The sequence below is a fragment of the Phytophthora sojae genome (assembly GCF_000149755.1).
Source record: "Phytophthora sojae unplaced genomic scaffold PHYSOscaffold_13, whole genome shotgun sequence".
In the NCBI taxonomy this organism is placed as follows: Eukaryota; Oomycota; class Peronosporomycetes; order Peronosporales; family Peronosporaceae; genus Phytophthora; species Phytophthora sojae.
In genome coordinates, this window is record NW_009258127.1 from 866,102 (window position 1) to 890,631 (window position 24,530).

General features: G+C 56.1%; 10 protein-coding genes across 10 annotated transcripts; 5 read left to right on the forward strand and 5 right to left on the reverse strand.

Annotated features, from left to right (window-relative positions):
• Nucleotides 1-620: 620 nt before the first annotated feature.
• Nucleotides 621-3,390, forward strand: PHYSODRAFT_380654 (hypothetical protein; the record flags this gene model as incomplete). The annotated part of the gene is made up of 4 exons (XM_009539361.1): nucleotides 621-707; nucleotides 852-921; nucleotides 1,053-1,162; nucleotides 3,277-3,390. Coding segments are annotated over 4 exons (381 nt in total), but the record flags the coding sequence as incomplete, so codon positions are not given.
• Nucleotides 3,391-4,479: 1,089 nt separating this feature from the next.
• Nucleotides 4,480-4,893, reverse strand: PHYSODRAFT_374827 (hypothetical protein; the record flags this gene model as incomplete). The annotated part of the gene is made up of 1 exon (XM_009539362.1): nucleotides 4,480-4,893. A coding segment is annotated over one exon (414 nt), but the record flags the coding sequence as incomplete, so codon positions are not given.
• A 413-nt stretch (nucleotides 4,894-5,306) lies between these two features.
• PHYSODRAFT_306993 (hypothetical protein) lies at nucleotides 5,307-5,807 on the reverse strand (the record flags this gene model as incomplete). The annotated part of the gene is made up of 1 exon (XM_009539363.1): nucleotides 5,307-5,807. The coding sequence occupies one exon, from the start codon at nucleotides 5,805-5,807 to the stop codon at nucleotides 5,307-5,309; it is 501 nt and encodes a 166-aa protein (XP_009537658.1).
• A 1,120-nt stretch (nucleotides 5,808-6,927) lies between these two features.
• PHYSODRAFT_341067 (hypothetical protein) lies at nucleotides 6,928-7,662 on the forward strand (the record flags this gene model as incomplete). The annotated part of the gene is made up of 1 exon (XM_009539364.1): nucleotides 6,928-7,662. One exon carries the CDS (start codon nucleotides 6,928-6,930, stop codon nucleotides 7,660-7,662), a length of 735 nt encoding a protein of 244 aa, XP_009537659.1.
• A 638-nt stretch (nucleotides 7,663-8,300) lies between these two features.
• PHYSODRAFT_530619 (hypothetical protein) lies at nucleotides 8,301-8,738 on the reverse strand (the record flags this gene model as incomplete). Its single annotated transcript, XM_009539365.1, has 1 exon — nucleotides 8,301-8,738. The coding sequence occupies one exon, from the start codon at nucleotides 8,736-8,738 to the stop codon at nucleotides 8,301-8,303; it is 438 nt and encodes a 145-aa protein (XP_009537660.1).
• A 2,699-nt stretch (nucleotides 8,739-11,437) lies between these two features.
• Nucleotides 11,438-12,148, forward strand: PHYSODRAFT_530202 (hypothetical protein; the record flags this gene model as incomplete). Its single annotated transcript, XM_009539366.1, has 2 exons — nucleotides 11,438-11,779; nucleotides 11,831-12,148. 2 exons carry the CDS (start codon nucleotides 11,438-11,440, stop codon nucleotides 12,146-12,148), a joined length of 660 nt encoding a protein of 219 aa, XP_009537661.1.
• A 407-nt stretch (nucleotides 12,149-12,555) lies between these two features.
• On the reverse strand, nucleotides 12,556-14,421 carry PHYSODRAFT_530955 (hypothetical protein; the record flags this gene model as incomplete). Its single annotated transcript, XM_009539367.1, has 1 exon — nucleotides 12,556-14,421. One exon carries the CDS (start codon nucleotides 14,419-14,421, stop codon nucleotides 12,556-12,558), a length of 1,866 nt encoding a protein of 621 aa, XP_009537662.1.
• A 3,011-nt stretch (nucleotides 14,422-17,432) lies between these two features.
• Nucleotides 17,433-19,127, forward strand: PHYSODRAFT_529858 (hypothetical protein; the record flags this gene model as incomplete). Its single annotated transcript, XM_009539368.1, has 1 exon — nucleotides 17,433-19,127. The coding sequence occupies one exon, from the start codon at nucleotides 17,433-17,435 to the stop codon at nucleotides 19,125-19,127; it is 1,695 nt and encodes a 564-aa protein (XP_009537663.1).
• Nucleotides 19,128-21,311: 2,184 nt separating this feature from the next.
• Nucleotides 21,312-22,490, forward strand: PHYSODRAFT_341071 (hypothetical protein; the record flags this gene model as incomplete). Its single annotated transcript, XM_009539369.1, has 1 exon — nucleotides 21,312-22,490. One exon carries the CDS (start codon nucleotides 21,312-21,314, stop codon nucleotides 22,488-22,490), a length of 1,179 nt encoding a protein of 392 aa, XP_009537664.1.
• Nucleotides 22,491-22,736: 246 nt separating this feature from the next.
• PHYSODRAFT_341072 (hypothetical protein) lies at nucleotides 22,737-23,731 on the reverse strand (the record flags this gene model as incomplete). Its single annotated transcript, XM_009539370.1, has 4 exons — nucleotides 22,737-22,932; nucleotides 23,011-23,126; nucleotides 23,301-23,383; nucleotides 23,413-23,731. The coding sequence occupies 4 exons, from the start codon at nucleotides 23,729-23,731 to the stop codon at nucleotides 22,737-22,739; spliced, it is 714 nt and encodes a 237-aa protein (XP_009537665.1).
• Between the last annotated feature and the right edge of the window lie 799 nt (nucleotides 23,732-24,530).

Consider the following 24,530-nt stretch of genomic DNA (forward strand, 5'->3'; position numbering starts at 1 on the left):
CTCCACGCCGGGACAGCGAGCCCGGAGGGACGCGCGCCAATGGCAGGCGAGACTTTCGAGGGTCGGCCTTTCTGAGGACGTCAGCACAACCCCATGCACTCAACCATTGCGCGCTCTGAGCGGTAGCGCTGACGCCCCGCTGCGTCTTTCTCCCGAGTGTGCCAAGCCTTCACTCGCTTTTCGCTCGCCTCCAAGCGCATTTTGGTCCGACAGGTTTGGTCCGCTCCCCTTTTTTTCGGTTCGTCGTAAATAATAAGGCAGAGTGGGACCTGGCCGAATGAGGCGCGTCTCTGGCCCGCCGCAGCCGATCCACGGACCAAATAATTTCGAAGGCGCCGCGGTACCGTGAAGAGACCGACCGACATGGCCTCATTCGCCGAGCGAGCTTGAGCTTGAGGCTTGGGCTGCCCTTCCTGACAGACCACCGAGGCTGGAGACGGATCTCAATGGAGCTGAGCGACTTTGACAGGGCGTTGCAGCCGCCAGACGCGCTCGAGCCGGAACCGGCCACGCCGCCGCCCGACGAGCACAAGTTCGCCCTGCCCTTCATCCTCAACGTGCCGGCCGCGGCCGCATCTGTGGGCGCCATCAGCTCCAGCGGCAGCGCGACGCAGCTCAGCAAGGAGGAGAAGAAGCGCCGCCGCACCTGCAAGCACGAGGGCTGTCGCAACTACATCGTGCACAAGGGGCTCTGCTGTCGCCACGGGGTGAGTCTCTGTCTCTCTCTTTGTCTGTGTCTGCGTGTGGGACTGCTTAGTCAGCCACGTGGGGTCCGTCCCGGGGCCGTGGACGCGATGGTGACACTCACGCGGACACTTGTTACTGGCCCCTCTGTCCACTGTGGCTCGCAGGGCGGCAAAAAGTGTACGCTGGAGGGCTGTTCGACCAGCGCCAAGCACCGCGGATTGTGCTGGAAACACGGTCAGTTGGACGCAACAAGAGGCTACTTCCAGTGCTATTGCCGACCGACTGGACGGCCGACTCGGAGCAGGGCTGACAGGACGCTTGACTGTGGTGTCTGTGTCTGTCTTGTAAATGTTGCTGTATGCTAGGCGGCTCTGTAAAGTGCAAGGAGGTCGGCTGCGACAAGAAGGCCAAGGCGCGAGGGCTCTGCTGGGCCCACGGCGGAGGCACCAAGTGCCGCAACACCGGGTGCGCCAAGGTGGCCGTCTCCAACGGATTCTGCTGGGCGCACGGCGGCGGCAAGCGCTGCGAGGTCAAGCAAGAACTGTATCAAACCGGCATACGAACGCACGCACAACTTGTGCGAGAAGCACTTTGTGCAGTTGCGTCACGCCAACTACTATGAGCTGTGCGTACGATTGGGTTGAGTCTCGTAGCCTTGTCCTCCCAGGCTGACGCAGTCGTGTCGTGTGTATTTGCCAGGTGAATTGATGCGAGTCAAGAGATGAGAGGGTCAGTTGACAGCAGACTGCAGCTGTGGCGAAAGTAAAGCTGCCTAGGACCGATCGTACAGGTAGAGTTTAGTAGAAGGAAGGATCGAGATTCTCATTTACAATAGTATCTCCATCAGATTGTGTGTATTTATCACTGCAATGTCACACGTGCTTGCTTGCTTTCAGTCAGGTGCAAAGGCTTTTCACGGGTTGGTCGTCGCTAACTGCTTCCGCCTCAGCAATATCTGCAAGTTATCGAGGCCACGTACGTGAAGCCGATTTGAGCATGCCGACCACCGAAAATGTATATTTCCTTCATTGCGGCATCGTAGGGGGCAAACGAGAACTTACCTTTTGCTGTTTTGAACTTACAATTTGCAGTTTTGAAGTTGAAAAGGTGCAGAGGAAACCCGAGTATCCTTCAAACTGCGCTTCTCTTCACTGCACTCCGTTGTGTTCCGCTTACTCCGTCCGAATACTCGCCAGGCACTCACTCTGGAAAGAATATCGTGTCCAGTGAAAAGAAGATTTGCCAATCCACCGCTTTTTAGAAAAGCCTCGCTTGATAGCAGTCCTGCTCAGCGCTTCCTACAGCTTCAGCGTAAATGACTCGACCAGCCGCGAACCACCCTACGTTCCACCCAGTCGATGAGTAACACAACTGTATCAGCGTCCAACAGCCATGCCTTACCGATCTGATCTCGCAGATGTCCAGGCCTTGGTTCGCGACGCTGCTTTTCACTCGACTCACCGAAATCCGTCGTGGGACCCTACATCCCAGCAGCTCCACAATGGATGGATTGCAGCTCGCGCTACACAACTTGTTGAGCAGGCTTGTTTGCTATGGGATAACGTGGCTCTCAAGCGCAAGGCCAAAGTCAGTCGATAATTGCGCGGAGAACACGGCAATTGTCTTTACAGCTCGCACGCACAATGATGCCCATCTCGCCGATTTGCTTCCTCGCACCGCGCAACTCAGATCCCCACCGAGACTACGGGATGCGTGAGTCCACCGCTGCTTAACGGCGCTGGGACGCTGCCAACTCCTCCTCCCATTGCCGCAGTCGAAGTTGTGTTCTCAAGTCAGTACTGTATTAGCTCAAATACGAGTGCCGGGCTTAACAAACCTATTTCTCGCTTCGCGAATCAGTGGGACAGCCGTTTTTGGACCGCGAAAGCGACGACCAAATAATAATGTTCAAGCACAGATCAGTTTGCGCTTCGCGGTGAAGGGCGCACTTCGGCCAGCCAACCATGGAGCTGGACCCGGGCGAGCTCAATAGCGCTGGCGACGAGAGTCCGCAACCTCCACAACGCGCCCAAGGACTCGAGCCGGAAGCAGCCAAGTTTGGATTGCCGTTCATATTAAACGTTCCCACCCGGTGCCGATCTCAGTCAGCGCTGGCTGAGACGGTCGGCGTGGCAGCTCCAGCAGGAGGTGGGAAGAAGGCCAAAGATGCTGGCACGAAGGAGGGGGCGGAACTGAGTAAGGAGGAGAAGAAGCGCCGCCGCACGTGCAAGCACGAGGGCTGCCGCAACTACATCGTGCACAAAGGACTCTGCTGTCGTCACGGGGTACGTCGGGCGTGAAATGATTGTTGTTGCAGAAGACTAATTGTTTTTAGGGAGGCAAGAAGTGCATTCGAGAAGGCTGCTCCACAAGTGCCAAACACCTTGGACTGTGCTGGAAACATGGTGAGCAGTCAACTATCCATCAGTTCGAAGCAAAAACGCCAGAGTTCTGACGAATGTTGTCTTTTGGTGCTGTCAGGCGGATCCGTGAAGTGCCGAGAGCACGGTTGCGACAAAGGCGAAAGCTCGCGGGCGGTGCTGGGCGCATGGTGGAGGCACCAAGTGCCGCAACAGCGAGTGCTCCAAGGTGGCTGTGTCGGGCGGCTACTGTTGGGCGCATGGCGGTGGCAAGCGCTGCGGTTATGACGGCTGCGTCAAACCGGCATACGAGCGCACGGGCAACTTGTGCGAAATGCACTTCGAGCAGCTGAGTACCGTGACTTACGTCGAGCTGTACGTAGTGTGCTGTGTGACGAGTAGCGGTGGTCGAGTGTCGTTGCTGAAACCATATTCTTGTATTGCAGGTGAATTTAGCTGGAGGTGACTTCAGGGAGTGAGCCGCTTGGCGCCTACCGGTGGAAGTAGGCGTGCAGGCGAGTGGAGCCCGATCCTTTCGAGTTGAAGTAAGGCAAGCCATCTTTTAAGCCCACAAGTGTCAACTTCAACATTCGGGTCCCAACTTCGTCACCGTTCACATCAAGTTCCGTTTCAACGCAGGGCTACGCGAATGGGACAAGGTGTCCCTGCCCAGTGCTCATCTGCCTTTCCAACCGCTGAAGCTTTCGAATCGCTCCCAAGAAGCCCCACCCCCCCTACTTCGACCGCCACGTTCAACTTCACGTACTCGAGCTATGACTGTATGCGGAGTCGACTTCACCTTCAGCATGAAGTGAACACAGCCTCAACTTCGCATTCGTGCGACGATCGGCTTGGTGTCAATCTCGCAGGTTCGGTGCAACGCCTCATCTTCAACAAGGCCAGCGGAGTAGAATCTATTGGCTTGGCGACCGATGCGTAGTACAGTGCCTGAGGCAAGTGTCGGTGACTCACAGCCGGTTGCTCGCGTACGGTACACTTGCGCTCAACTCGATCACGTCAGCTAAAGTGCATGTACCCCAGTCTTTTCTGCGCCCCCGCACAAAAGTCAACGCAGATATGTACACATTCCTCGTATCAATTGTTCGCGACCTGAAAAATGTGCTCACACATGTCAGAAACGGAGAAGTTGATACTAAGGCATCCTGTATCCTATACGTAATATTGGTATTGTTTTCAAGATGTATGCTGCAGCTAAACTACGTCAACTTGACTTCAATACATGTACTTCAGGTCTTGCAGTGGACGAGAGTTGGACATACGTCAGCGTGACAAAACTTCACGGCAACTGCATGTATTTACGTACTGTGCATACCGTACTGATACAGCACGTGGAGTTCAAGTGCTAAATAGTTGTGTACTTTAGATTACAGTTGCTAGGTATTCACTGCGCCGAGGTTGAAGTTTTGGGTCTCTTGGGCTGGTGCTTGGTGCAGCAGTTCTGCTTGCTCTGCGACGCCGGCCGCTTGCAGCCCTCGAACGCGCAGCGCTTGCCGCCGCCGTGCGTCCAGCACAGCCCCTTGGAGATCGTCGTCTTCTGGCAGCCGGCCACCGAGCACTTGGTGCCGCCGCCGTGCGACCAGCACAGCCCACGGGACTTGGCGCCGCGCGTGCAGCCCTCCACCGTGCACAGCGTGGAGCCGCCGTGCTTCCAGCAGAGGCCGCGGTGCTTGGCGCTGGCCGTGCAGCCGGGCTTGGAGCAGGACTTGCCGCCGCCGTGGCGGAAGCACAGGCCGCGGTCGATGGTGTAGTTGGTGCAGCCCTCGACGCAGCACTGGCGCGCCGCGCGCTTCTCGGTGGCCGAGAGCTTGCGCTTGGGACTGCGTTGTGTGGGCGACGACGACGACTGCTGCTGCTGTTGGTGGACGATTGCGGGGCTGCAGGGCGACTGCAACGCCTTGCAATCGTCCAGGATGAAGGCCAGCGAGAGCTTGGGCGTGCTCACGGGCGTCGTGGGCGAGGCCAGGTCCAGGCGGCGGTCGCTCGCGGCGAAGGCGGCGAACACCGGCAGAGGGGGCAACGCTATCGAGAGGTTGGTCATGTGGGAACGCGCGAGTGCGGCGGATCGAGAGAATGAGGAAATGCATCAATGCGCGGTCTCACGTGGCGAGCTTTGTCGGTGCGGATCGGCCGGCACTCGCTTCACTTGGCTTCAGTATGCGCGACACTGTCTAACGGCGGCTCTCGGCCTATCCTGTGGACAGGTCTCTGGACGCAGAGCAGCTGGTTCGGCCAATCGCGCTACGAACAGCGCAAGATTTCGGGCGTCACGCATCCCGCAACGATGTGCTCGGCACGAACAGCATGAGATGACAAAAGGCGTAGGCTTCCGCTGCTACTGTACAGACTGTTGCCTACTGTGCAGTGCTCACCGTGGCATTGAGTGGCGAGCATGTTGTCGCTCTGCGCTCCCAACGCATCGGCGACCGAGGACGCTGATTGCCGCTGGGCACGAGGCTGACTGGTACTGGGCAGATACCAGCTCGCAGAAGCAGCAGAGCACTGACGCTGAGCGCGGACGCAGCGGTCGTTCGCAGCGGGTGCAAACACGATCTCGATGACAGGATACTTTGGAGCCTCTGTCGCACTCGGCCGCACCTGCAAATGAATCCTCGCGCGAGCGTAATAGATGAATGCATGCATCAGACCGTGAACACAGATCTCGCTTCCGATAAAGAATATGACGGCGTCCTGGTGACTCGCTTCGTTGATCGCATCGCTGCCTTGTCCTGCGTTTGCCATTTGAAGGACGAAGGACGAGCGACAGAAGCAGGATCCTGAGATCAATGTCCACGGACGGTAAGTCGCCGGCCAGAAAAAGGGCTGGGGCATAATCACGATTGTTCTCTCAGACGCAAAATAGTCCGACCCCCCCCCCCCACATCGTTTTGCATACACGCATACAGGAACAGGCAACCATCTTGCCTTAGCCGGCACTGACACCCAGCACAGGACAACATGCACCCCTACTTCATACAGGCAGCGAGGCTCGAAGTGGTTGTTCTGTCCACTCGGTCACTCGCATCTAAATTATCTCAGGACGCGCATGGCCCAGCCGGTTGTTCAAGCAGTGCAAAGGTTTTGCTAAAGGCAAAGAGGAGATGCAAAGCGTCCACAACGAGTCTGCCCCAGCGGCACTTTTGCAACCGCTCTTAGCTGGAGCTCGGTGTACGTGTGTGTGTGGACCGGCAACCACGCTCCGTCTTGTCCGATCCTGCAACTGTGCAAGAAATCGATTAAGCGTGCGTGTACTTGGCCAAGATGGCGTCGCCACTCAACAACTGGCACCTACCCAAGCAAGACGAGTCCCCGCTCGGCACGCTGAGATCGCTGTTATTGTTGAACCGGAGCCCTCTTCGCGCAGAGCAGCAGAGCCCGCGCCATCCTGTCGCCATCGCCGGCTTCACGACACCTCTACCCTGTCGAGATCGGAGCGGAGCGAACAGAAGAAACTGGGCAGCCCCATTCGAGCTGAGCTGCTCGGCGCGATGCCGCCACGTAGGCACCTGCTAGGCAGAGTCTGCCGCAGAATGAAGTGACCACGTTTCGGGGCGCCCGCCCTATCATGAGATGCACGAAATGAACAGCAAAACGCTGCTTCTGGGCTCAGCGGCCCATACAAAAAGGCCCCCAAAAAGACAGGTTGTGCTGTTCGTCCCCGCTAGCTGGCTGCAGGATCGGCCAAGAGCTCACGCACTTGCTTGGCGTTAGACAGCAACATCTTGGTTACTGTCCGTCGACTAGCGGACTCGCCCTTGCAGAGAGAGACGCGTGACACGACACGCTTGAGACGGAGACGCATTCGCCAATTCACCCCGAGACGTGCACAACGCTCAGGAAAGCTGCAAGCAGACAGACGAGCATGAACAGCGTCACCGTCACCCTCCCGCCGCTCCGTGCGTGGACCAGCTTCGCGCTGCCGGCGCGCGCCAACCCTATGGCTGCCGCGAACCCCATGGTGTTCCACCCGTGCCCGGCGATTCACCAGCACCAGCACCACCATTACGCTCCGAGCACGCCCACCACCCCGAAGCTCTCGCTGTCCTTTATCCTGGCAGACAGTCGTCCGCTGACCCCGCCGGCGGCAGCGGCTCGTGCGCGCGAGGCGAGAGTGCCCCCAACGCAGCACCCTGTCGCCAAGGAGCGCAAACACAAGCGCAAAATGACGTCGGCGGAGAAGCGCGCGGCCCGCTCGTGCTGCGTCGAGGGCTGCACCAACTACACCATCGACCGCGGCCTGTGCTTCCGCCACGGCGGCGGCAAGTCCTGCTCCAAGCCCGGCTGCACGGCCAGCGCCAAGCACCGCGGCCTCTGCTGGAAGCACGGCGGCTCCACGCTGTGCACGGTGGAGGGCTGCACGCGCGGCGCCAAGTCCCGCGGGCTGTGCTGGTCGCACGGCGGCGGCACCAAGTGCTCGGTGGCCGGCTGCCAGAAGACGACGATCTCCAAGGGGCTGTGCTGGACGCACGGCGGCGGCAAGCGCTGCGCGTTCGAGGGCTGCAAGCGGCCGGCGTCGCAGAGCAAGCAGAACTTCTGCTCCAAGCACCAGCCCAAGAAGCCCAAGGCTAGCCCAGCTACTGGTATGTACGTGCAGTAAGCGCGGAAGTGAAGTCCTTACATTCTAATTGTACATATCTAATATAGCCAACAACATTGTACTATACCACATTTGCTTGTTCTCCTCACTCCACTTGCCGGCGTTTGCTTTCGGCCGGTATTGAGACTCGGGTTTCACGCAGCTCTTTTGTCCAGAACTTGCGGCATACGCTTTGTAGGTCACAGTACAGTACAGATACCACCCAGAAACTGCAAACCGTATAAATTGATACCCTTGTGGAATCATGATATCAATGGACATCATCTCAGGAGGGAGCGCCCGTCACATTGAAGTACCGCCACTGTGTGGTCTACACATTCCATTTTCATTTGAATCATCCCGCCAAAAGCATGGCGCACTTTTCCACAGACAAACTCAAGGCAGCACTGAGCACAGGACGCCCAGCCTCCAGAAGCGTTCTAAGAGCACCCAGAAGCGTATCAAGGGTGTGTGGCTAACCATCCAGCAGAAGTGCGATGTTATTGAGGAGTATCACCCTCTCTCTTAGAAGTAAAAATGAAGTTTGAGGAAATAGTGGTACAGTAATCTGCCCGAGTAAGGAACGCCTGATATATATAAAGACGCAGAATAATAACTTGATGTTAAGTTGAGTATACTTTTCCAATGTACTGATTTAGTTATTTCAAAATGAACTGAAGAACAGCTTTACCTACGAGTCCGGAATGATTCCAACAGTGACGTATGGTCGAAGCACTAACCTTTGACCAGGTATCCTCGCACCACAACAGCGCTGTCAACTGGTCGACCTCGTAGGGATTATCTAGCCCTTCACCAAGCCGGTCTAGAGCCTGCATCATCTTGCGGGATAGAATGTGTCGCTTAATACAATGAATGATTCCTTGGTCCTTCTCCAGCGGCCGCCCCAGCAGGACTGCACTTGACTTGATTATGCGGCATATCGTTGTCTTGCCTGGGGCGGCCGGGAGGCTGAACTCCGTCACAGCCCACTCAGCCAGGCCTCTGTAGGAGAGAGCAGGTGTGCGGGCTGCCTTGTCGAGGATGCCCACTTTCTCAGACCAAGTGAGGCGGAGACGCTTGGACGGTGTGGACTTCATGGGTGGAGTGGGGGGAGGGGGTGGGCTTGTGGGGCGCGGTGCAAAAGCAAAAGTGCGAGTCTACCACTACGGTACATGTAGTTTGAAGTCTAGTAAGATCGCTAAATGCGCGCCATTTTTCAAACGAGGGTGGAGAGCTGATGATTGGCACTGGATTTTTCACCTTAGTACCTCAGTACCTTGCAGCACCTTGCACATCCCTCTATCGCCACATCGACTGGAAAATAATATTAAGTATGTGAGGCTATTAGTTGTACACCCGTTCCTTATTCGGGCAGAATTCTGTAGTAACGCACCTCAACCCTGGTCGGGTTGGGGTGACGCCCTCCCGGGAAGCTAGGGCCGGCATGATGCTAGCCCAACGCTTCCGGCAGGTGCTTCACCGCATCTGCCAGTCTTTCACGGGTCTCTCGCTCTCTACTATCACCTCTCAACCAGTCTCTATCTCCCCACAGTCACCGCGCGGCCGCCCCGCGCGCACTGCGCCGCAGCCATGCCGTCATCTCCGCTTAGGTACGTTTAATGTGCAATCGCTTGGTTCACAGCACAAGCAGCACGAGACGCTTCCACGCGACCTGGATGCGTACAAGGTCGACATACTCGGGCTCCAGGAGACACGTCTCGCTATCAGAGCGAACAGAAGGCAGGTACGTTCACGCTGCTAACTCTACCGACATCAAACCCCCGCCATGGCATTGGTTTTGCTGTTTCCTCTCACCTCCGCAGGTTCTTGTACAAGTATTGGGCTGAATCAGACCGGGTTGGCGTGCTTCAGCTTCGCCTCCCTGCGGGGACAGCGTGTGAACGTTATCAACGTGTACGCGCCGCACAGCGGCTACCCCCTGACCGAGGTCGACGCCTTCTACGGAGATCTGCATGCGGCAACGTCCAAGCTACCCAAACGAGACACGACATTCATTCTTGGTGATTTTAATGCCAAAGTGGGCAGGATTCACGACCAAGAGCCTTCCCCTGGGGTCGATGCCGCCGCAACCGAAACGGCCACATTCTAGCGTCGTTTTGCGATGCAAATGATTTGTTTATCACTAACACTGCTTTCAGGAAAAGAGCGCGCAACATTACAACGTGGACACTGCGAATCCCAAGCTACAGCATTTTCAACCAGATCGACTACATCATTTGCAGCCAACATGTCAAGCAACTTTGTCGCAACGCCCAGTCATGGGGGGCACGCTCACCCCATCCGACCACAAGCTCGTGACACTCGCCTTTACCTACAAGCCCTCCGGCGTCTCCGCCGGAACCGCCGTGCCCCGCTTCACACTCCCTACACCCGCCTCGCAACCCGCAGTCTCGTACACAACTCGCAACTCCGTCATGAGTACCGACGGACTCTCGCAGACAGACTCATCGAGCTAAGGCGGGCAGGATCGGCCGACCAACAATGGAACGTAGTGCTAGCAATAGCGCTGGAGGCCGCAGCTGACACTGTCGGCTATCAGCCTCTGATACCTCACGCAAAAATCGTCGACCCGGGGCTTGCCCGACTCACGTTCGAACAGAGACGGCTCCGCCAGCTTATCAACAATGATCACGCCCAAGACGTCGCCGACCTACGAAAACGTCGTAACCGCCTACTCCATGAGATTCGAGAACGCAGCAAGGTACTGGCCAGCGAAGCCATCAACGCCAAGTTGGAGGCCATCGAGAACGCTCCCGTCACTGCGCAAATGTTCGAGGCCACCAAGACCCTCTAGCGACGACGCACCCCTCTAACCTCGTTATGTGACTCAACAGGCAAATATATACTCAGCAAGACACGCGCCGGCGAACGGATCAAAAAGCACTTCGCAGAACAATTCATCGACCCGACCAGAGAACCGATTGCCCCGGACGGCATTCAACGAGCCCTCCAGAACCCGATCACAGCCGCCGAATTTGAACGCGCGTTCAACCGCCTACGCAACGACCGCGCGTCAGGCCCCGACACCATCCCAGCCGAGCTACTGCAGTATGGAGCCGACGTCTTAGCTCCGCCGCTTGCCGAAACCCTCAACCACGCACTGTCAATCGGAGAGCACATCCATCTGGGAGATGGAATCCTCCTAGGCCTACCGAAGCCTAACAAACCTGCTGGTCACTGCTCCAGCCTTCGACCGATCGTCCTCCTGAACAGCATCCGAAAAGCCGTCTCGCTCGTGGTGCTGAACAGGATATCACCGAAAGTTGAGCAGTACCTGTCGCCACATCAAAGCGGTTTCCATCCCAGTCGCAGCACCGCAGACGCGGTGTGGGCTCACAGGTGGATAGCAGCTCGCGCCCAAAGATACATGGAACAATTTCACATCCTAGGGATCGACCTCACGCGAGCTTTTGACACGATCAATCGTGACAAACTACTCTCCGTGCTGGCTACAATTCTCGACAACGACGAGCTCCGACTCATACGACTTCTACTCCGCGGGACCCAACTCTCAGTCCGGCATGGCCACCATCTGCTCTCACCGTTTGAGAGCAATACAGGTACACCCCAAGGTGACTCACTCTCACCAGTTCTCTTTGTTGTCTATCTAGAAGCAGCTCTCCGTGACCTCGCAGATCAACTCGACGTGCCGCATGACCTCCTCGCCAATATGATTGTCTACGCGGATGACGCTGATTTTGTCTGCGCCAACCGCACGACGGTCGACCTGATCAAGTCTCAAGCCCCCGCCATTCTGTCCAAGTGGTCCCTCAAGATGAATACAGCAAAGACAGAGCACACCGTTGTTCATCGCAGCCTCGCGGCCCAGCCAAACCGAACAGACCGCGCCAAGGAAGAAACGTGGCGCAACACGCGCAAACTCGGATCTCTACTCGGCGACGCCGAAGATGTCTCCCGTCGGAAAACTCTTCCGACCGCAGCGCTCCACCGGATGTGGAAACTCTGGTTGCGACCGACAAATACCAAGGAAGCTACTCGTACCCGCCTCTACAACTGCTTCGTCCTGCCAATCTTGCTCTACAACTGCGGCACATGGGCCCTAACACGCGCCGACCTGCTCAGTCTTGAAGCTTTTCACCGTCAACAACTGCCCACAGTCATTGGCCGCAAGTACCCGTACTCCATTACAACGACCAGACTCTACGAGCGCACAGACACCGAGCTTCTTCGATACCATATCCTTCGGGCTCGATGGAGACTGTTCGGTCACATTTTACGACGACCACCGACGATTCCAGCATACAGATATATTCTGAACTACTTCGGCCCTAGCACCAGTGGTGGATGGAAAGGCAGGCGGAGACTGACGCTCCCCATGGTCCTCGACGCTGACCTACAGACGCTTTCCTTTGGTCACCGCCTCCAACGAGCCGCTGACCTCTTCCTATTTCGCCTCTGCGCGCAAGACCGATCCGGCTGGAGACATCTCACTGGCAGACTCCTCGACTGCACGCCTACCGACTGAGAGATATGAAGCCACAACATGAGAGATAGCACGAGAGAGAGAAACCCGACGCATGCGGATGTTCGACCTACCACACGTAGAGAAGACTGCTCGCGTAACGCGTTTACAATACAATACAACGCACCTCAATCACTTATCTCCTCAGATTATATAATTTCCTGTAGGAACTTGGATGTACCACTCTTTGCAGTTTGTGGGTGTAAGTTCGAGTACATTCGTCATAACGCCGATATCGACCCCGTCACAACTAAATAGCCCCGATCTTTCAAAAATAGATGTTTCAGAAATAGGCATCCAAGAGAGCAACTTTGTCATATGAAAAGCGCATCGTTGCGCGTAGATTATCATAATGCTCACCACGTCACATTACAGATCGAGAAACCAGCTTGCGAGATGTCCGGTAAACCTCAGTTGAAGTGGATGCGGCGCATGTGGCGGCCGCCCATACCCAGCTTCGTGCGCGCGTGCAGTTGCGAGATGTTGTCCATGACCACGAACTCGCCCTTCACCCACTGGTGCCAGTGAGCGAACTCCTCCGAGTACAGGCGCTGCCGCAGTGTCTCCGTGACGAAGTCGGCGTCCTCGTCCTTGTCGTTCGACTTCGGGTCAAAGCCCACCGACTTCACGTACGTTGGGTGCATCTTGGTCTTCTCGGGCCCCCATGGCTCGTGATACCGCAGCGCCAGCTCACCTGTCATCGGGTGCGTCACCACCACGGGAGACGTGTGCACAAACTCTTGCTGCTTGAAGAGCGACGTGCAATACTGCAGCGAGATCTTCTTGAGACGCTCCACCGTCGACTCGGGCAGCGACGACAACAGGCGGCGCGTGTCCGTGATGATGGTGTTACCGTGCTTCGGGTCGTCCTCGGGCGGTGCCGCCTCGACACAGTGGAAGAACATGAACACGGGTGCATCGCCCAGCTCCGTGGCGTCGGGTGTCTTCTTCTTGAACATGCCGTCGTAGTGGAACGACATGGCCTCGAGCGTCTGCGCGGGCAATGCGGTGCCAGGCTCCGTCTTGATGTCGAAGATGTTGCCCGCCGCGAACGTGCCCTTGGGCCACTGCAGCACGTCGCCCCAGCGCTCCGTGGCCGTCTCGAAGTCGTCGTCCTGCTTGAATCCGCGCAGCGTCACCACGCCGTACTTGAGCACGAGGCTGCGGATGGCCTCGCGCGGCACGTCCATGATGGACGGAGCCGGGAATCCCTCCATGGCGCGCGCGATGATGAACATTTTGGTGCGGACGAGCTCGACGTGCAGCGGGGCCCATTGTGCGAGTTCTTCGGGCGTGCACGGAGGTCTCTCGACGAACCCCCACATGCGGCCGTGCTTGTAGACGAGGTCGTACTTGTCCTCGTCCACGTCCTTGAGATCCATCGCGCGCACCGTGCCGTCAATGGCTTCACAGATAACTGAGTGCCACGGCGTGCGCGGGGTGTCCATGCGCTTCGCAGGCAGCAGGTGGATGCCAAACTTGGGGCCGGCGTTGTTGTAGCAGTGGATTGAGACGCGCACCGCGTGGGCGTACTCCTCGGCCACGAGCGAGGAGAAGCCCACGTTGCGCAGCATCATCTTGCGCGCGACGTCGTCGCAGCCCTTGCGCATCTCGGCCTCCGACTTGCCTTCCCAGCGGTCGGCCATGTCGCGCTCCATGAACTGCGAGAAGGAGCGGAAGTTGTTGCCGATGTCGGGCTCGTTCGCGATGCGGGCGTCCATGTCCATCTGGTTGATGCCGAAGCGCTCCAGCACCTCCTGCACGGGGTCGTCGGTCTTGGTGTAGTTCTCGAGTCCGTCGAACTGGATGTGCGTGTGGCCCGCTTCCTTCACGATCTCCTTCAGACCATTCTTGTACGCGCGGATGTTCTCCAGGGGCGCGCCCACGAGGTCACCGAAGACGCGGCCGTCGCTGAAGATCGTGACCTTGCAGCCGACCGGATAGACTTCCTCGATGGACGCGCAGAACTGCTCCAGACGCTCGAGCGCCAGCTCTTCGGCGCGGTCGGGCAGCGGGCCCAGCACCTTGCCGCCGTGGTTCGGTGTCTTGGTCGGGAACCCGGGCAGCACGATCGTGATGGGCTCTTTGCGGTCCACGAAGCGGCCGATGGTGGCTTCCAGGAAGCGTTTGCCCTTGGACTCGAACACGTCCGTGGGCGCGTCGAAGTGGCTTTGCAGGTCGGCAAACTTGGAGATGAAATGCGCCGCGACGGCGTCCTTGTCGACGGTCGTGTAGTCGCCGGAGTGTGCAGACTGGGTGGTAGCGTTGGGTGCCATGCTGAACGGGGTAAATCAGCTCGAGAGATGCGGAAGCGATCAGGGGGCGCTGTTGTGCGCGGGGTTGGTGGAATGAGGTGCGACTGGAAGTCCGGTAATTGAGGAATGACTCGTGCCCAGGCCGATCAAAACCGCCGGTTGGGTTTTCGGTGAGAAGGCAGCACCCTCGACGCGCTGCCGATCGCTAGGCTGCCAGCGCGTGGTGTGCACCGCTCTGCGACGAGTGTAAAGATGGCGCCCCCTCGCCCGCCGCCTCAATGCCAGGAGCGGTGTCTTGAATGTCACTGCTGATCGGCGCCTTGCTCTCGATAACGGGGGCGCGTTTCTGGGTGGACTGTGCTGCATCAACATCTCGACGCTATAGTGCGTTTACCAATGCAAGACCGTGGTCCAGTCTCGTTTACTTTGCCGTCGGTAAGCCCGTCTCGGCCGTGGTCCACACATCACGGCCGTGGGACGTTTTTTTTCGAACGTTTTACCGTGAGTGATCACGTCAGGATCGGCGGCTCATCGCTGCTCATCCCAATCGTGGGGCGCTGCGATTGGCGGAATCAGGCGGATCCGTAAACGAAAAGGATGACAAGGACACGCCTGCACGACGGGTCGACGACAGTCGTCTCGAAAGTAGCGTGATGAATGTGGATGACTGCCTGTTTGACCCTGCGACGAGTATTCCGAGCGGTGCGCTCCACGTGCCATGCGTGCCTCAAGGCTTACAGCTGGGTACATGTACTGGATCCTGAGGGTCTCACGTCGGCCCAGTCATCCCGGATTGCGGGCACGGGAATGTGCCACGGGAATGGCACACACAGGCAGTGCCTGTGGAGATTGAATCCTTCCCGTTGAGACTGACCAGCATCTCCGTCTACTCGACAGAGAGGCAGCGTTCTTATGTATCTGCTCATCTCGGTCTTTTGGCTAGTCGTACTGTAGATGTGCTCCGTGAACGATTGGTAGCGAGTGAGCGCGTCTAGCGAATTTCATCCGCCAGGATAGGGCTGTTGCGCGTGGACACCACCGGCATGGCTAGATCCTCCACGCGCAGCAGCCCTATCTTGACTGATGAAATGGTCGGCTTACTAGATAGATGTATACTAGCAGCGATGTGGCTGCAAGCAGCTCTGAATGGGCACGCTCCCAGATGTAAGGCTCACGCGGTAATAGAAGCTCATGGGCGTGTGGTGACGCGGTTAAAGCACCGCTTGGCTGATTGGTCCGGGGATAACGCGATATCGGATGACTCCTGCCATTACTTGTACAGTGTCCAACGCACTGAAATTCAATACCGCGTCCCAATTCCCGTTCCTTATGAGGCGACGTCTTAGAAGAAGAGCTTATGGAATGATGTCCCACAGCAACTCCGCTGTACTGTAGTGCAGCTCAAGCTGGAAGTTGTCCACTGAGAGAGGCGTCTCTCAAAAACTCGACAACGTGCGCACGCACAGTACATGTACACTGTAGTTGTACGGCTCTTGCTGCTGATACCGAAAAAAAACAAACACCCCAATGCAAATCGTGTTTTTTATCATGGCCATACTTTGGCCCAGTCTGGCAGCTGGGCGGGGACGGAGGTCACCCACGCCAAATCTACGAGTGCTCTAGGAAACGGAACGGCCTGAAGGCTGCACGAAATATCATTAAGTGAAGTTGGTGTTGTTGGAAAGCTAAAGGGCAAGGCGAGCTCTCCGATGAGCCCAGGCTTGCCTATAGTTAAGCGAGCGCCAGGTTCGGTAGGGGCGAATTTGTGAAATCCTGGAAATCGCTTTCACCTGCCGGCTGGTAACCCTAACCCGCATTGAGACACATAGATAATCATACAACTCACACAGTTCGTGATACCGCAAAACACACTTAGCCCTACAGTCTTGCGGTATCAGCAGAACTTCTCGTAGTTGTACTCGTACATGTACAGCACGCCACTTTTGTCACACAACAAGTGCCTGTGCTTGGACACCGTGGCACGCTGCATGGATGCGACCAGCGAAATCCGGTGCATCTCCCGTAAATTTATTACATGGCAAAACTGGGGAGGACTAAGCATCACACGGTGAGCGATGGTTGCCAAGGCTCATTATAGCGCTTTACCTGTCGACCACACGCTCTTAGCACCTTCTCCAATGGTAGTGCCAGCACTGACAGGACGCACGCGCTGTCGTTGAGCTCTCGATGAAAGACTCATGTCACCCTGCACCATGTGTGTCCCGTAAATAACATGGCATTACGCAAGCACCCGCGATCGACGGCATCGAACAAAGACACACGGCCGATGAGTGGGGTAAGCCTACATGTATACAGACAACGACGGATAAATCCGGCATAACTGAATGACATCCTCCATAGTAAATGTGCCAGAATTCTCTGTCGGGAACGATAGAGAATGTACAAGGCAATGACATAAAGTACACGTAACGGAGCATAAAGTACACACAAATTTAGAGAAAGTACTTAAAATCATATGGAATACAAATGTCAAGTGTAACTCTCGAAGCTGATTGGCTATCTGAATTACTTATTGTAAAAAGTACAACATATGTGTGCCGGGTTTTGCGTTGCCGTATTTATCCGTCGTTGTCTGTAATAGTCCGCCCCATCGTCGCTCTTTCTGTTGGTCCAGCCAGTCTTGCATTGACTGGCAGTCAATGACTGCTGGTGAAGGTGTTGCACGGTTTATGTGGATACGGCTCGAAAAGATCCGATGCGAGGAGCTCCCTGTGGCCCACAGGCTCCTCAACAAGACCACCAAAGACAGGGCGCTTCAGCGTTCGATGCGACTTGCTCGACTCCTCATTCCTCATTTTACTCGCTGTACCGCACCTCAACACACCACCAACATGGCGCCCAACCTCGACCAAGCCACCTACGTCCACCCGGTCACGTCTACATGGTCCAAGGAGCAGCAGACCAAGGTCTGGGACCACTTCCTCGACCAGTTCGCCACCATCCAGAGCCGCTTCCCGGCGCCAATCGACCGCTTCGACGCGGAGGGGAAGCACAAGATGCAGAAGACCGTCATGCGACTCATTAAGCGTCGCGCACCCATCACGCTGGTGTTGCCGTCGTTCCCCTTCAAGTCGCCGAACTCGGCCGACAAAGTGCTGGGCAAGCTGCCAGACCGCGCAGAAGAGCTGTCCTTGGCTCGGCTCGAGCGCTTCTGCTGTCAGGTGGAGGAAGCATATCCTCCAGGATGCAAGATGGTCATCTTCAGCGACGGTCGTGTCTTCAACGACCTGCTTGGCGTGAGTCTGAGTGACCTGCGTGCATTTGAGGACGAGCTGCAGAAGATGGTGGAGGAGGCCGGCCACACGCACATTTCCTTCGACTCGATGGACAATTACGTGAAGAACGTGGCCGACCCGATTCCCGAGATCCTCGAGCGCTTCAACGTGCTCCACATGGACTTCGACGCGCGCATCAAGACGGAGCCTGCCATCCGCAACACGTACTGCTCCTTCTGCAAGTTCCTCGAGCGGGACTTGGCGCCCCAGTGGGTGGGCATGTCGCGAACGGCCATGAAGCGAAGCTGCAGCAAGATCGCCAAGCAAATGATGCACCGCAACGTCGGCTTTTCCGCCTTGGTGGACGACTCGTACCCGGATGCACTACGTATTTCCATTCACCAGTACAACAATGCCGGCCCTAAGTTCGGCATCCATCTCATCCCGCAGAAGTCTGGCAAGCCTCGCACCCCCTGGCACTCGGCCATCTGCGAGGATATCGATGGGACCCCGCACACAGTTGATCTCAAGGACGTGGACGAGGACAAGTACGACCTCGTCTACAAGCACGGCCGCATGTGGGGGTTCGTCGAGAGACCTCCGTGCACGCCCGAAGAACTCGCACAATGGGCCCCGCTGCACGTCGAGCTCGTCCGCACCAAAATGTTCATCATCGCGCGCGCCATGGAGGGATTCCCGGCTCCGTCCATCATGGACGTGCCGCGCGAGGCCATCCGCAGCCTCGTGCTCAAGTACGGCGTGGTGACGCTGCGCGGATTCAAGCAGGACGACGACTTCGAGACGGCCACGGAGCGCTGGGGCGACGTGCTGCAGTGGCCCAAGGGCACGTTCGCGGCGGGCAACATCTTCGACATCAAGACGGAGCCTGGCACCGCATTGCCCGCGCAGACGCTCGAGGCCATGTCGTTCCACTACGACGGCATGTTCAAGAAGAAGACACCCGACGCCACGGAGCTGGGCGATGCGCCCGTGTTCATGTTTTTCCACTGTGTCGAGGCGGCACCGCCCGAGGACGACCCGAAGCACGGTAACACCATCATCACGGACACGCGCCGCCTGTTGTCGTCGCTGCCCGAGTCGACGGTGGAGCGTCTCAAGAAGATCTCGCTGCAGTATTGCACGTCGCTCTTCAAGCAGCAAGAGTTTGTGCACACGTCTCCCGTGGTGGTGACGCACCCGATGACAGGTGAGCTGGCGCTGCGGTATCACGAGCCGTGGGGGCCCGAGAAGACCAAGATGCACCCAACGTACGTGAAGTCGGTGGGCTTTGACCCGAAGTCGAACGACAAGGACGAGGACGCCGACTTCGTCACGGAGACACTACGGCAGCGCCTGTACTCGGAGGAGTTCGCTCACTGGCACCAGTGGGTGAAGGGCGAGTTCGTGGTCATGGACAACATCTCGCAACTGCACGCGCGCACGAAGCTGGGTATGGGCGGCCGCCACATGCGCCGCATCCACTTTAACTGAGGTTTAAAACTAGGCCAGCCGAGTGGTTGTACGTATACGAGTATTGTCAATTTAATAGACCATTTTGCACAAACACAGATACTCGTGAAAAGTTGGTGCTAATTCCTTTAACTGGTGGCTCTTGTAAGCTTGGTAAGCCAAAATATTTAGTCTTATACACCTACTCTAAACTTAGCTGATAGAACAGCCTCGAGTAGTTGGCTGCCTCAGGCAGTGATCATTTACTTTTGTGTGGTACCATCTTATTAACATGCCTATGACGTTTGTGGTATCACGATCATGAATCCTACCGCTAGTGTTCGCACAAACACTAGCTGTATAGTATAGCTAACACTAATGTTTGCAAACTGTTTGTTAGTGTGTTGTGAATCTGGTTTACATGTTTGTGGAGTTAGACAAATTCTGACTACTGGTATTTGTCTTGAACTAAAAAGAGTTGAAGCTCTTTTCACTGGTCGGAAGCTGACTTGCACGCGAAGGTCTTTGTCTTTACACCAACCATGATCTCTTCAAACTAAGCAGAACTAATCTTTTTTTTGCATTGTAGTCACTTAGAGAAATACTAACGACTTCTAATACAAACTCCTGCCTTCGCTCGTTTACGTCGCTGGTAAGCTACCACTACATAGCGTAATGGGGTCCGTTAATGCGGTGGACTACGCCGTCGTGAGCACTTACCGTTTTGATAGGCGCCCATCCATCCAGTATTGTATATCCCCAGCCGCGAGTTGAACTGCGGGCCTCCACAGTGTTTCGCTGTGCGCATTCCCATCAAACACGACCTGTCTGCTAAATCTGGAGTCAGCACTAGATTAATCTTGCTACGCCGTGGTGCGTACACGGATTGTCGACTCGGCAACGGGTGCTACTTAATTGTGAGTACACTTCACAGAGTAATTCCACATAGGGTGACTTGGAAAGATGCCACGTCCGGCATCACCACCTTGGACCAGACCGGAGGAGGATACAGCTGGGGAAGTGACGCATCGATCCACTTATGCGGACGTGAGTAAGCTAATAGAGAATTCAAGCGTCACCCAGCAGAAAACAAAAGATACTTTGCTCTAAAGGGTTTGTAGCACGTTATTTGTGTTCGAATGGCATCCCAACAAGCAACATCTTTAGCGTTTAGTCAATAGTTTCAAGTTGACGCAGCGCACGAGTTTTTAAACTGTAAACTTCATTTAAAAACGAAGTTTACATACTTGGAAAGTCCGAGCACATTACTCATTACTCGAAACTCCGCGAAATGTATTCAAAAGTAAGGATGGCCCCTCGAACACTAGCCATTAATTTGATCTGCTAGTGATAGAGCAGCAAACATCCAAACGCGTTTGCAAACAACACTTACTGTAAATAAATGTGTTGTTAAAATCACTAACATGTTTGTGGAGTATACTACCTACAGTCAAACCTCTAGAAATCTCAATATCGACACCGTCGGCAGGCCGAAATCCCATAGAGTACTCTGCTGTCCATGTACTGTACCTGCGCATGTAGTCGTGTTTTTGAGAGGACCTCACCGGAGCTGTCTTGGTGAGACCTCCGCATCATTCTACAAGCCTTCTAAGTGTTCTAACGCGCAGGGAATCGAACCGCGTTATTGTACTTCAGTGCGTTGGACAGTCCAATGACAGGAGACATCCGATATCGCGTTATCCCCGGACCAATCAGCCAAGTGGTGCTTTAACCGCGTCACCACACGCCCATGAGCTTCTATTAACGCGTGAGCCTTACATCTGGGAGCGTGCCCATTCAGAGCTGCTTGCAGCCACATCGCTGCTAGTATACATCTATCTAGTAAGCCGACCATTTCATCAGTCAAGATAGGGCTGCTGCGCGTGGAGGATCTAGCCATGACAAGGTTCCAAAACCACCACAAATGCCTGAAAAACACCATGCACACTGACAAGCACAATACCACGTGTTTTCACCACATCAGAACATTTACAGCCACTACAAAATCACAGGGGACCACATGAATTTATAAGCAATCGTCCCTTAGTGCGCACCAACACAACCGAAAGTATTCATCCAATCGTATACCTCTATTTTAAGAATTTTACCCAACCACATCACGCACTCCGTGGCCTAAAGTACAACTTGACTGGTCGCGCTCGTCCGAGACCTTACTTTCAAACAAATGCCTTCTCGCCTAGACCCCCCCCCACTCGCTTCTCGACAATGCCCCGCCCGTACGCCTGGAACCTGCTCTGCAGCGGTGTTTCGGCCGAAGACGCCGCTCTCCTTCTCCAAGGAATGAAAACGTGGAAAACTGTCAAGAGCCAGCTAATGTCGTGCGCGGCTTGCAGCAGCGGCACTCCGCACTCTATGCGCTACAAGGTGCTGCGCTGCGCCTGCAAGCACTGCACGGACGCAGTTCCCTACCTGGCCTGCCCGTGGCGGCTGAAGCTGCACGTCTGCCAGGAGACCGACGTCGTCGACATGCACGAGCTGGGCGAGCACCATTCGCGCGCTCGAACGCCGTCCAAGTCGTGCATCACGCCGCAGCAGCGCGACTTCATCAAGGAGATGGCCCGTGAAAACCTGATGCCGCTACGCATCCGACACGCTTTGGGATGCAAGTTTGGTCTCCGTCCTGCCGCGCTACCTAGCCTGCGCTCAGTGCAAAACATTGTGCACCACTTTCGTCGAACGCGGCTGGGCGGCAACGACAAGCGCAAGGCGATTGTGGAGGCGATGCGGGCCTCCGCATTTAGTGGACGTGAAGGCGACCACGACGCCTTTACGTTCACTAATGCGTACGATACCTCTGGTCTCCCCGAGATTGGAAACGGCTCAGATGCTGGGCCGTTCTTGGTCGGCATGACCACCAAGGTACTCCTGCGCAACGCCGCGCGGGACGCGAGCACCTTTGTGCTGCACCTCGACGCTACGTTCAAACAGAACAGCGTCGGTTACCCGGTGCTTGTCTGCGGCATCACCGACGCCACCATAGCCTTCCACCTGGTGGCGCTCTTCATCACGTCGCAGCTCCAGTACGAGCACTCTGAAGCCGCGCTCGTTGCGTTGCGCCGCGTGTATGCTCGGGTCAACGGCGCCGAGTGGCAGGTGAAATTCGTTCTTGGAGACGCAGACAAGGCACAACACAAAGCCTTCCGCAGTGTCTTCGCCGACTGCTCATTTACGTACCTCATGTGCTGCTACCACGTAGTGGCAAAGCTGCGCGAGACGACTCGCGGATTGAGCTCGGAGCTCTCTACATTAGTGTACAAGGGCGTTTACGACTTGCACTTCGCGCAGAGCAAGAGCGAGTACGTGGACCAGAAGGCGACCATGCTTAAGGAGTGGGCTGGGCACGCAGACCTCGCCGCCTTCGCCACGTACATGAAGTCCCAGTAACTTCGCGAACTGGCAGTGCTTTCTTACCCCGCCTGGGTACGCCACCACCAACAACCCGGTTGAGCATTTCAACCGGGCGCTGAAGCGTGACTACACGCATCACCGAGAGCTGAAAATGGGATTGCTGCTTGCACAGCTACTCGCATGTTGCGGCCACCGCTTCATGGCGTTGGCTCGATTCGCGCTCGCCCCTGCCTGTGCAACGACCTCCAGACCCGCACACGTGGGCTTCGTCGCCGTGGCCTGCTAAGCGAAAACGTAGTCACCAGATCCAGCATCGACTTTCTCCTTGGCGACGCCGACCCAGAACTGGTACACGTGCGTACACTGCCTCCCGTGAGGACGTTCGTCCCGGAGCTTAACCGTGCGAGAGAGGACATGGCGATTTCCGCCCAGTTCGGCGTCCACTACGCGCGCATGGAGGTCGAGGGCCAGTCTCGCACTGGCTGGCCGGTCGATCTTCGGGCCGCATACTGTCCCTGCAAATACCACTTCAAAATGGGGTACGGCTGTCACTTACTGTTTGCCCAGCAGTCCCGCAGCGTTGTGGACGAGTCTGGCGAGGAAATCCTTGTACACAGGAAGCGAGTTCAAAACGCTGGGCGCCCGCAAAGTATTGGCCACGCTCTCCAGCGTCTGTAGGTAGCAATGATAATAACACACGTTTGCAGCGCTCGCATATCCATTATGCTTGCCATTATCTACACAGTAACAGACTAAACCACACATACAGAACGCAACATGTTAACGACGAAGAGATAACACCCCGGAGTAAAGCGTCCACAACAGCTATTACCTTATTGCACTTACGAGATGATGTCTCGATCCTGCAGCAACCAACATGACGCTCATCGCGTGATGCAGGCAGTCGTCCGGGCAGGCAGCAGCGTCGTCTGCGAGCAGCAGGCAACCGACGCCGCACTCCAGTCCAACTCCAGGCGCTGGTCGCGCCAGCCGCGCGCAACATGCCACCGACGATACTTCTGCCCTGCTGTCCACGCGCAGCAGTCCACGGACGACGCGCTCCGCCCGCGCTGCAGCCACCGACGACACTCCGGCTCCGCAGGCAGCGGGCCACAGTCGACGATCTCCACGCCTCGCTGAAGGCCGTCCACCCAGCCGAGTTCTTGAATGGGGAGCGGGGAAGGGAGGGAGCTTTCGGGAGGTGAGACACTTAAACCTTGACCTAACGACAAGTTGCAACTGACTGACAGGATGCGCCGATGAGCCGTCTCTGTCATGGTGCTGAGCTGGATCCCATTGTGTTTGTCAGGGATCGTATGGTGTTTATGATATTTTGTGTCTAGCCATGCCGGTGGTGACCACGCGCAACAGCCCTATCCTGGCGGATGAAATTCGCTAGACGCGCTCACTCGCTGCCAATCTTCAGGCATCAACAAACTAGGCACTTGGTACATAAACAATCCAAAGTACCTAAATGGAATTTTCAAAATGTCCTTGTTTAAGAATGGCTTCAGGCTCGGTTCTATAGTAAATATGTCGTTGGTACATGTATTTCTCGGTGGTTTTATCTTATCTAGCGCAGTAGCAACTGGGCTAGAACTACTAGAACCACTCATTCCGTCGCCGCTACAATAACCACTGCCACCACCCTCCTCCCGTTACTTTCGTCACTATGCCTTCAAGCTTCGCGCTCTGCTCTGTGCATTTGGCACGCTAATGAAGCTCTCATACATGACAGCTCATTCCGCGTCAGCTGTACCTGCCAAATTATGAGATGGAGCTGGGTCGACCAGGCAATCGTAACAGACCAATATACCAAAGTAATTATTTTAAATAATAAACTAACTACATGTAACCTGGCAATCGACTTATTATCAAATCTTCGTTACCTTACATGGTTTGTGGATACCACAGAACGAGCAAAGAGCAGCTACACAGTACCTGCGCTCTGTTGCGCATCATGGAATTTATCAGATATTATGGGTAACAACTGCTCTCTAGCTTGGTGGACCACCACACAGACTGAAATTCTTGATCGGCGCAGTGTCGGGACTACCCGTGAATTAGTCCCGGTGT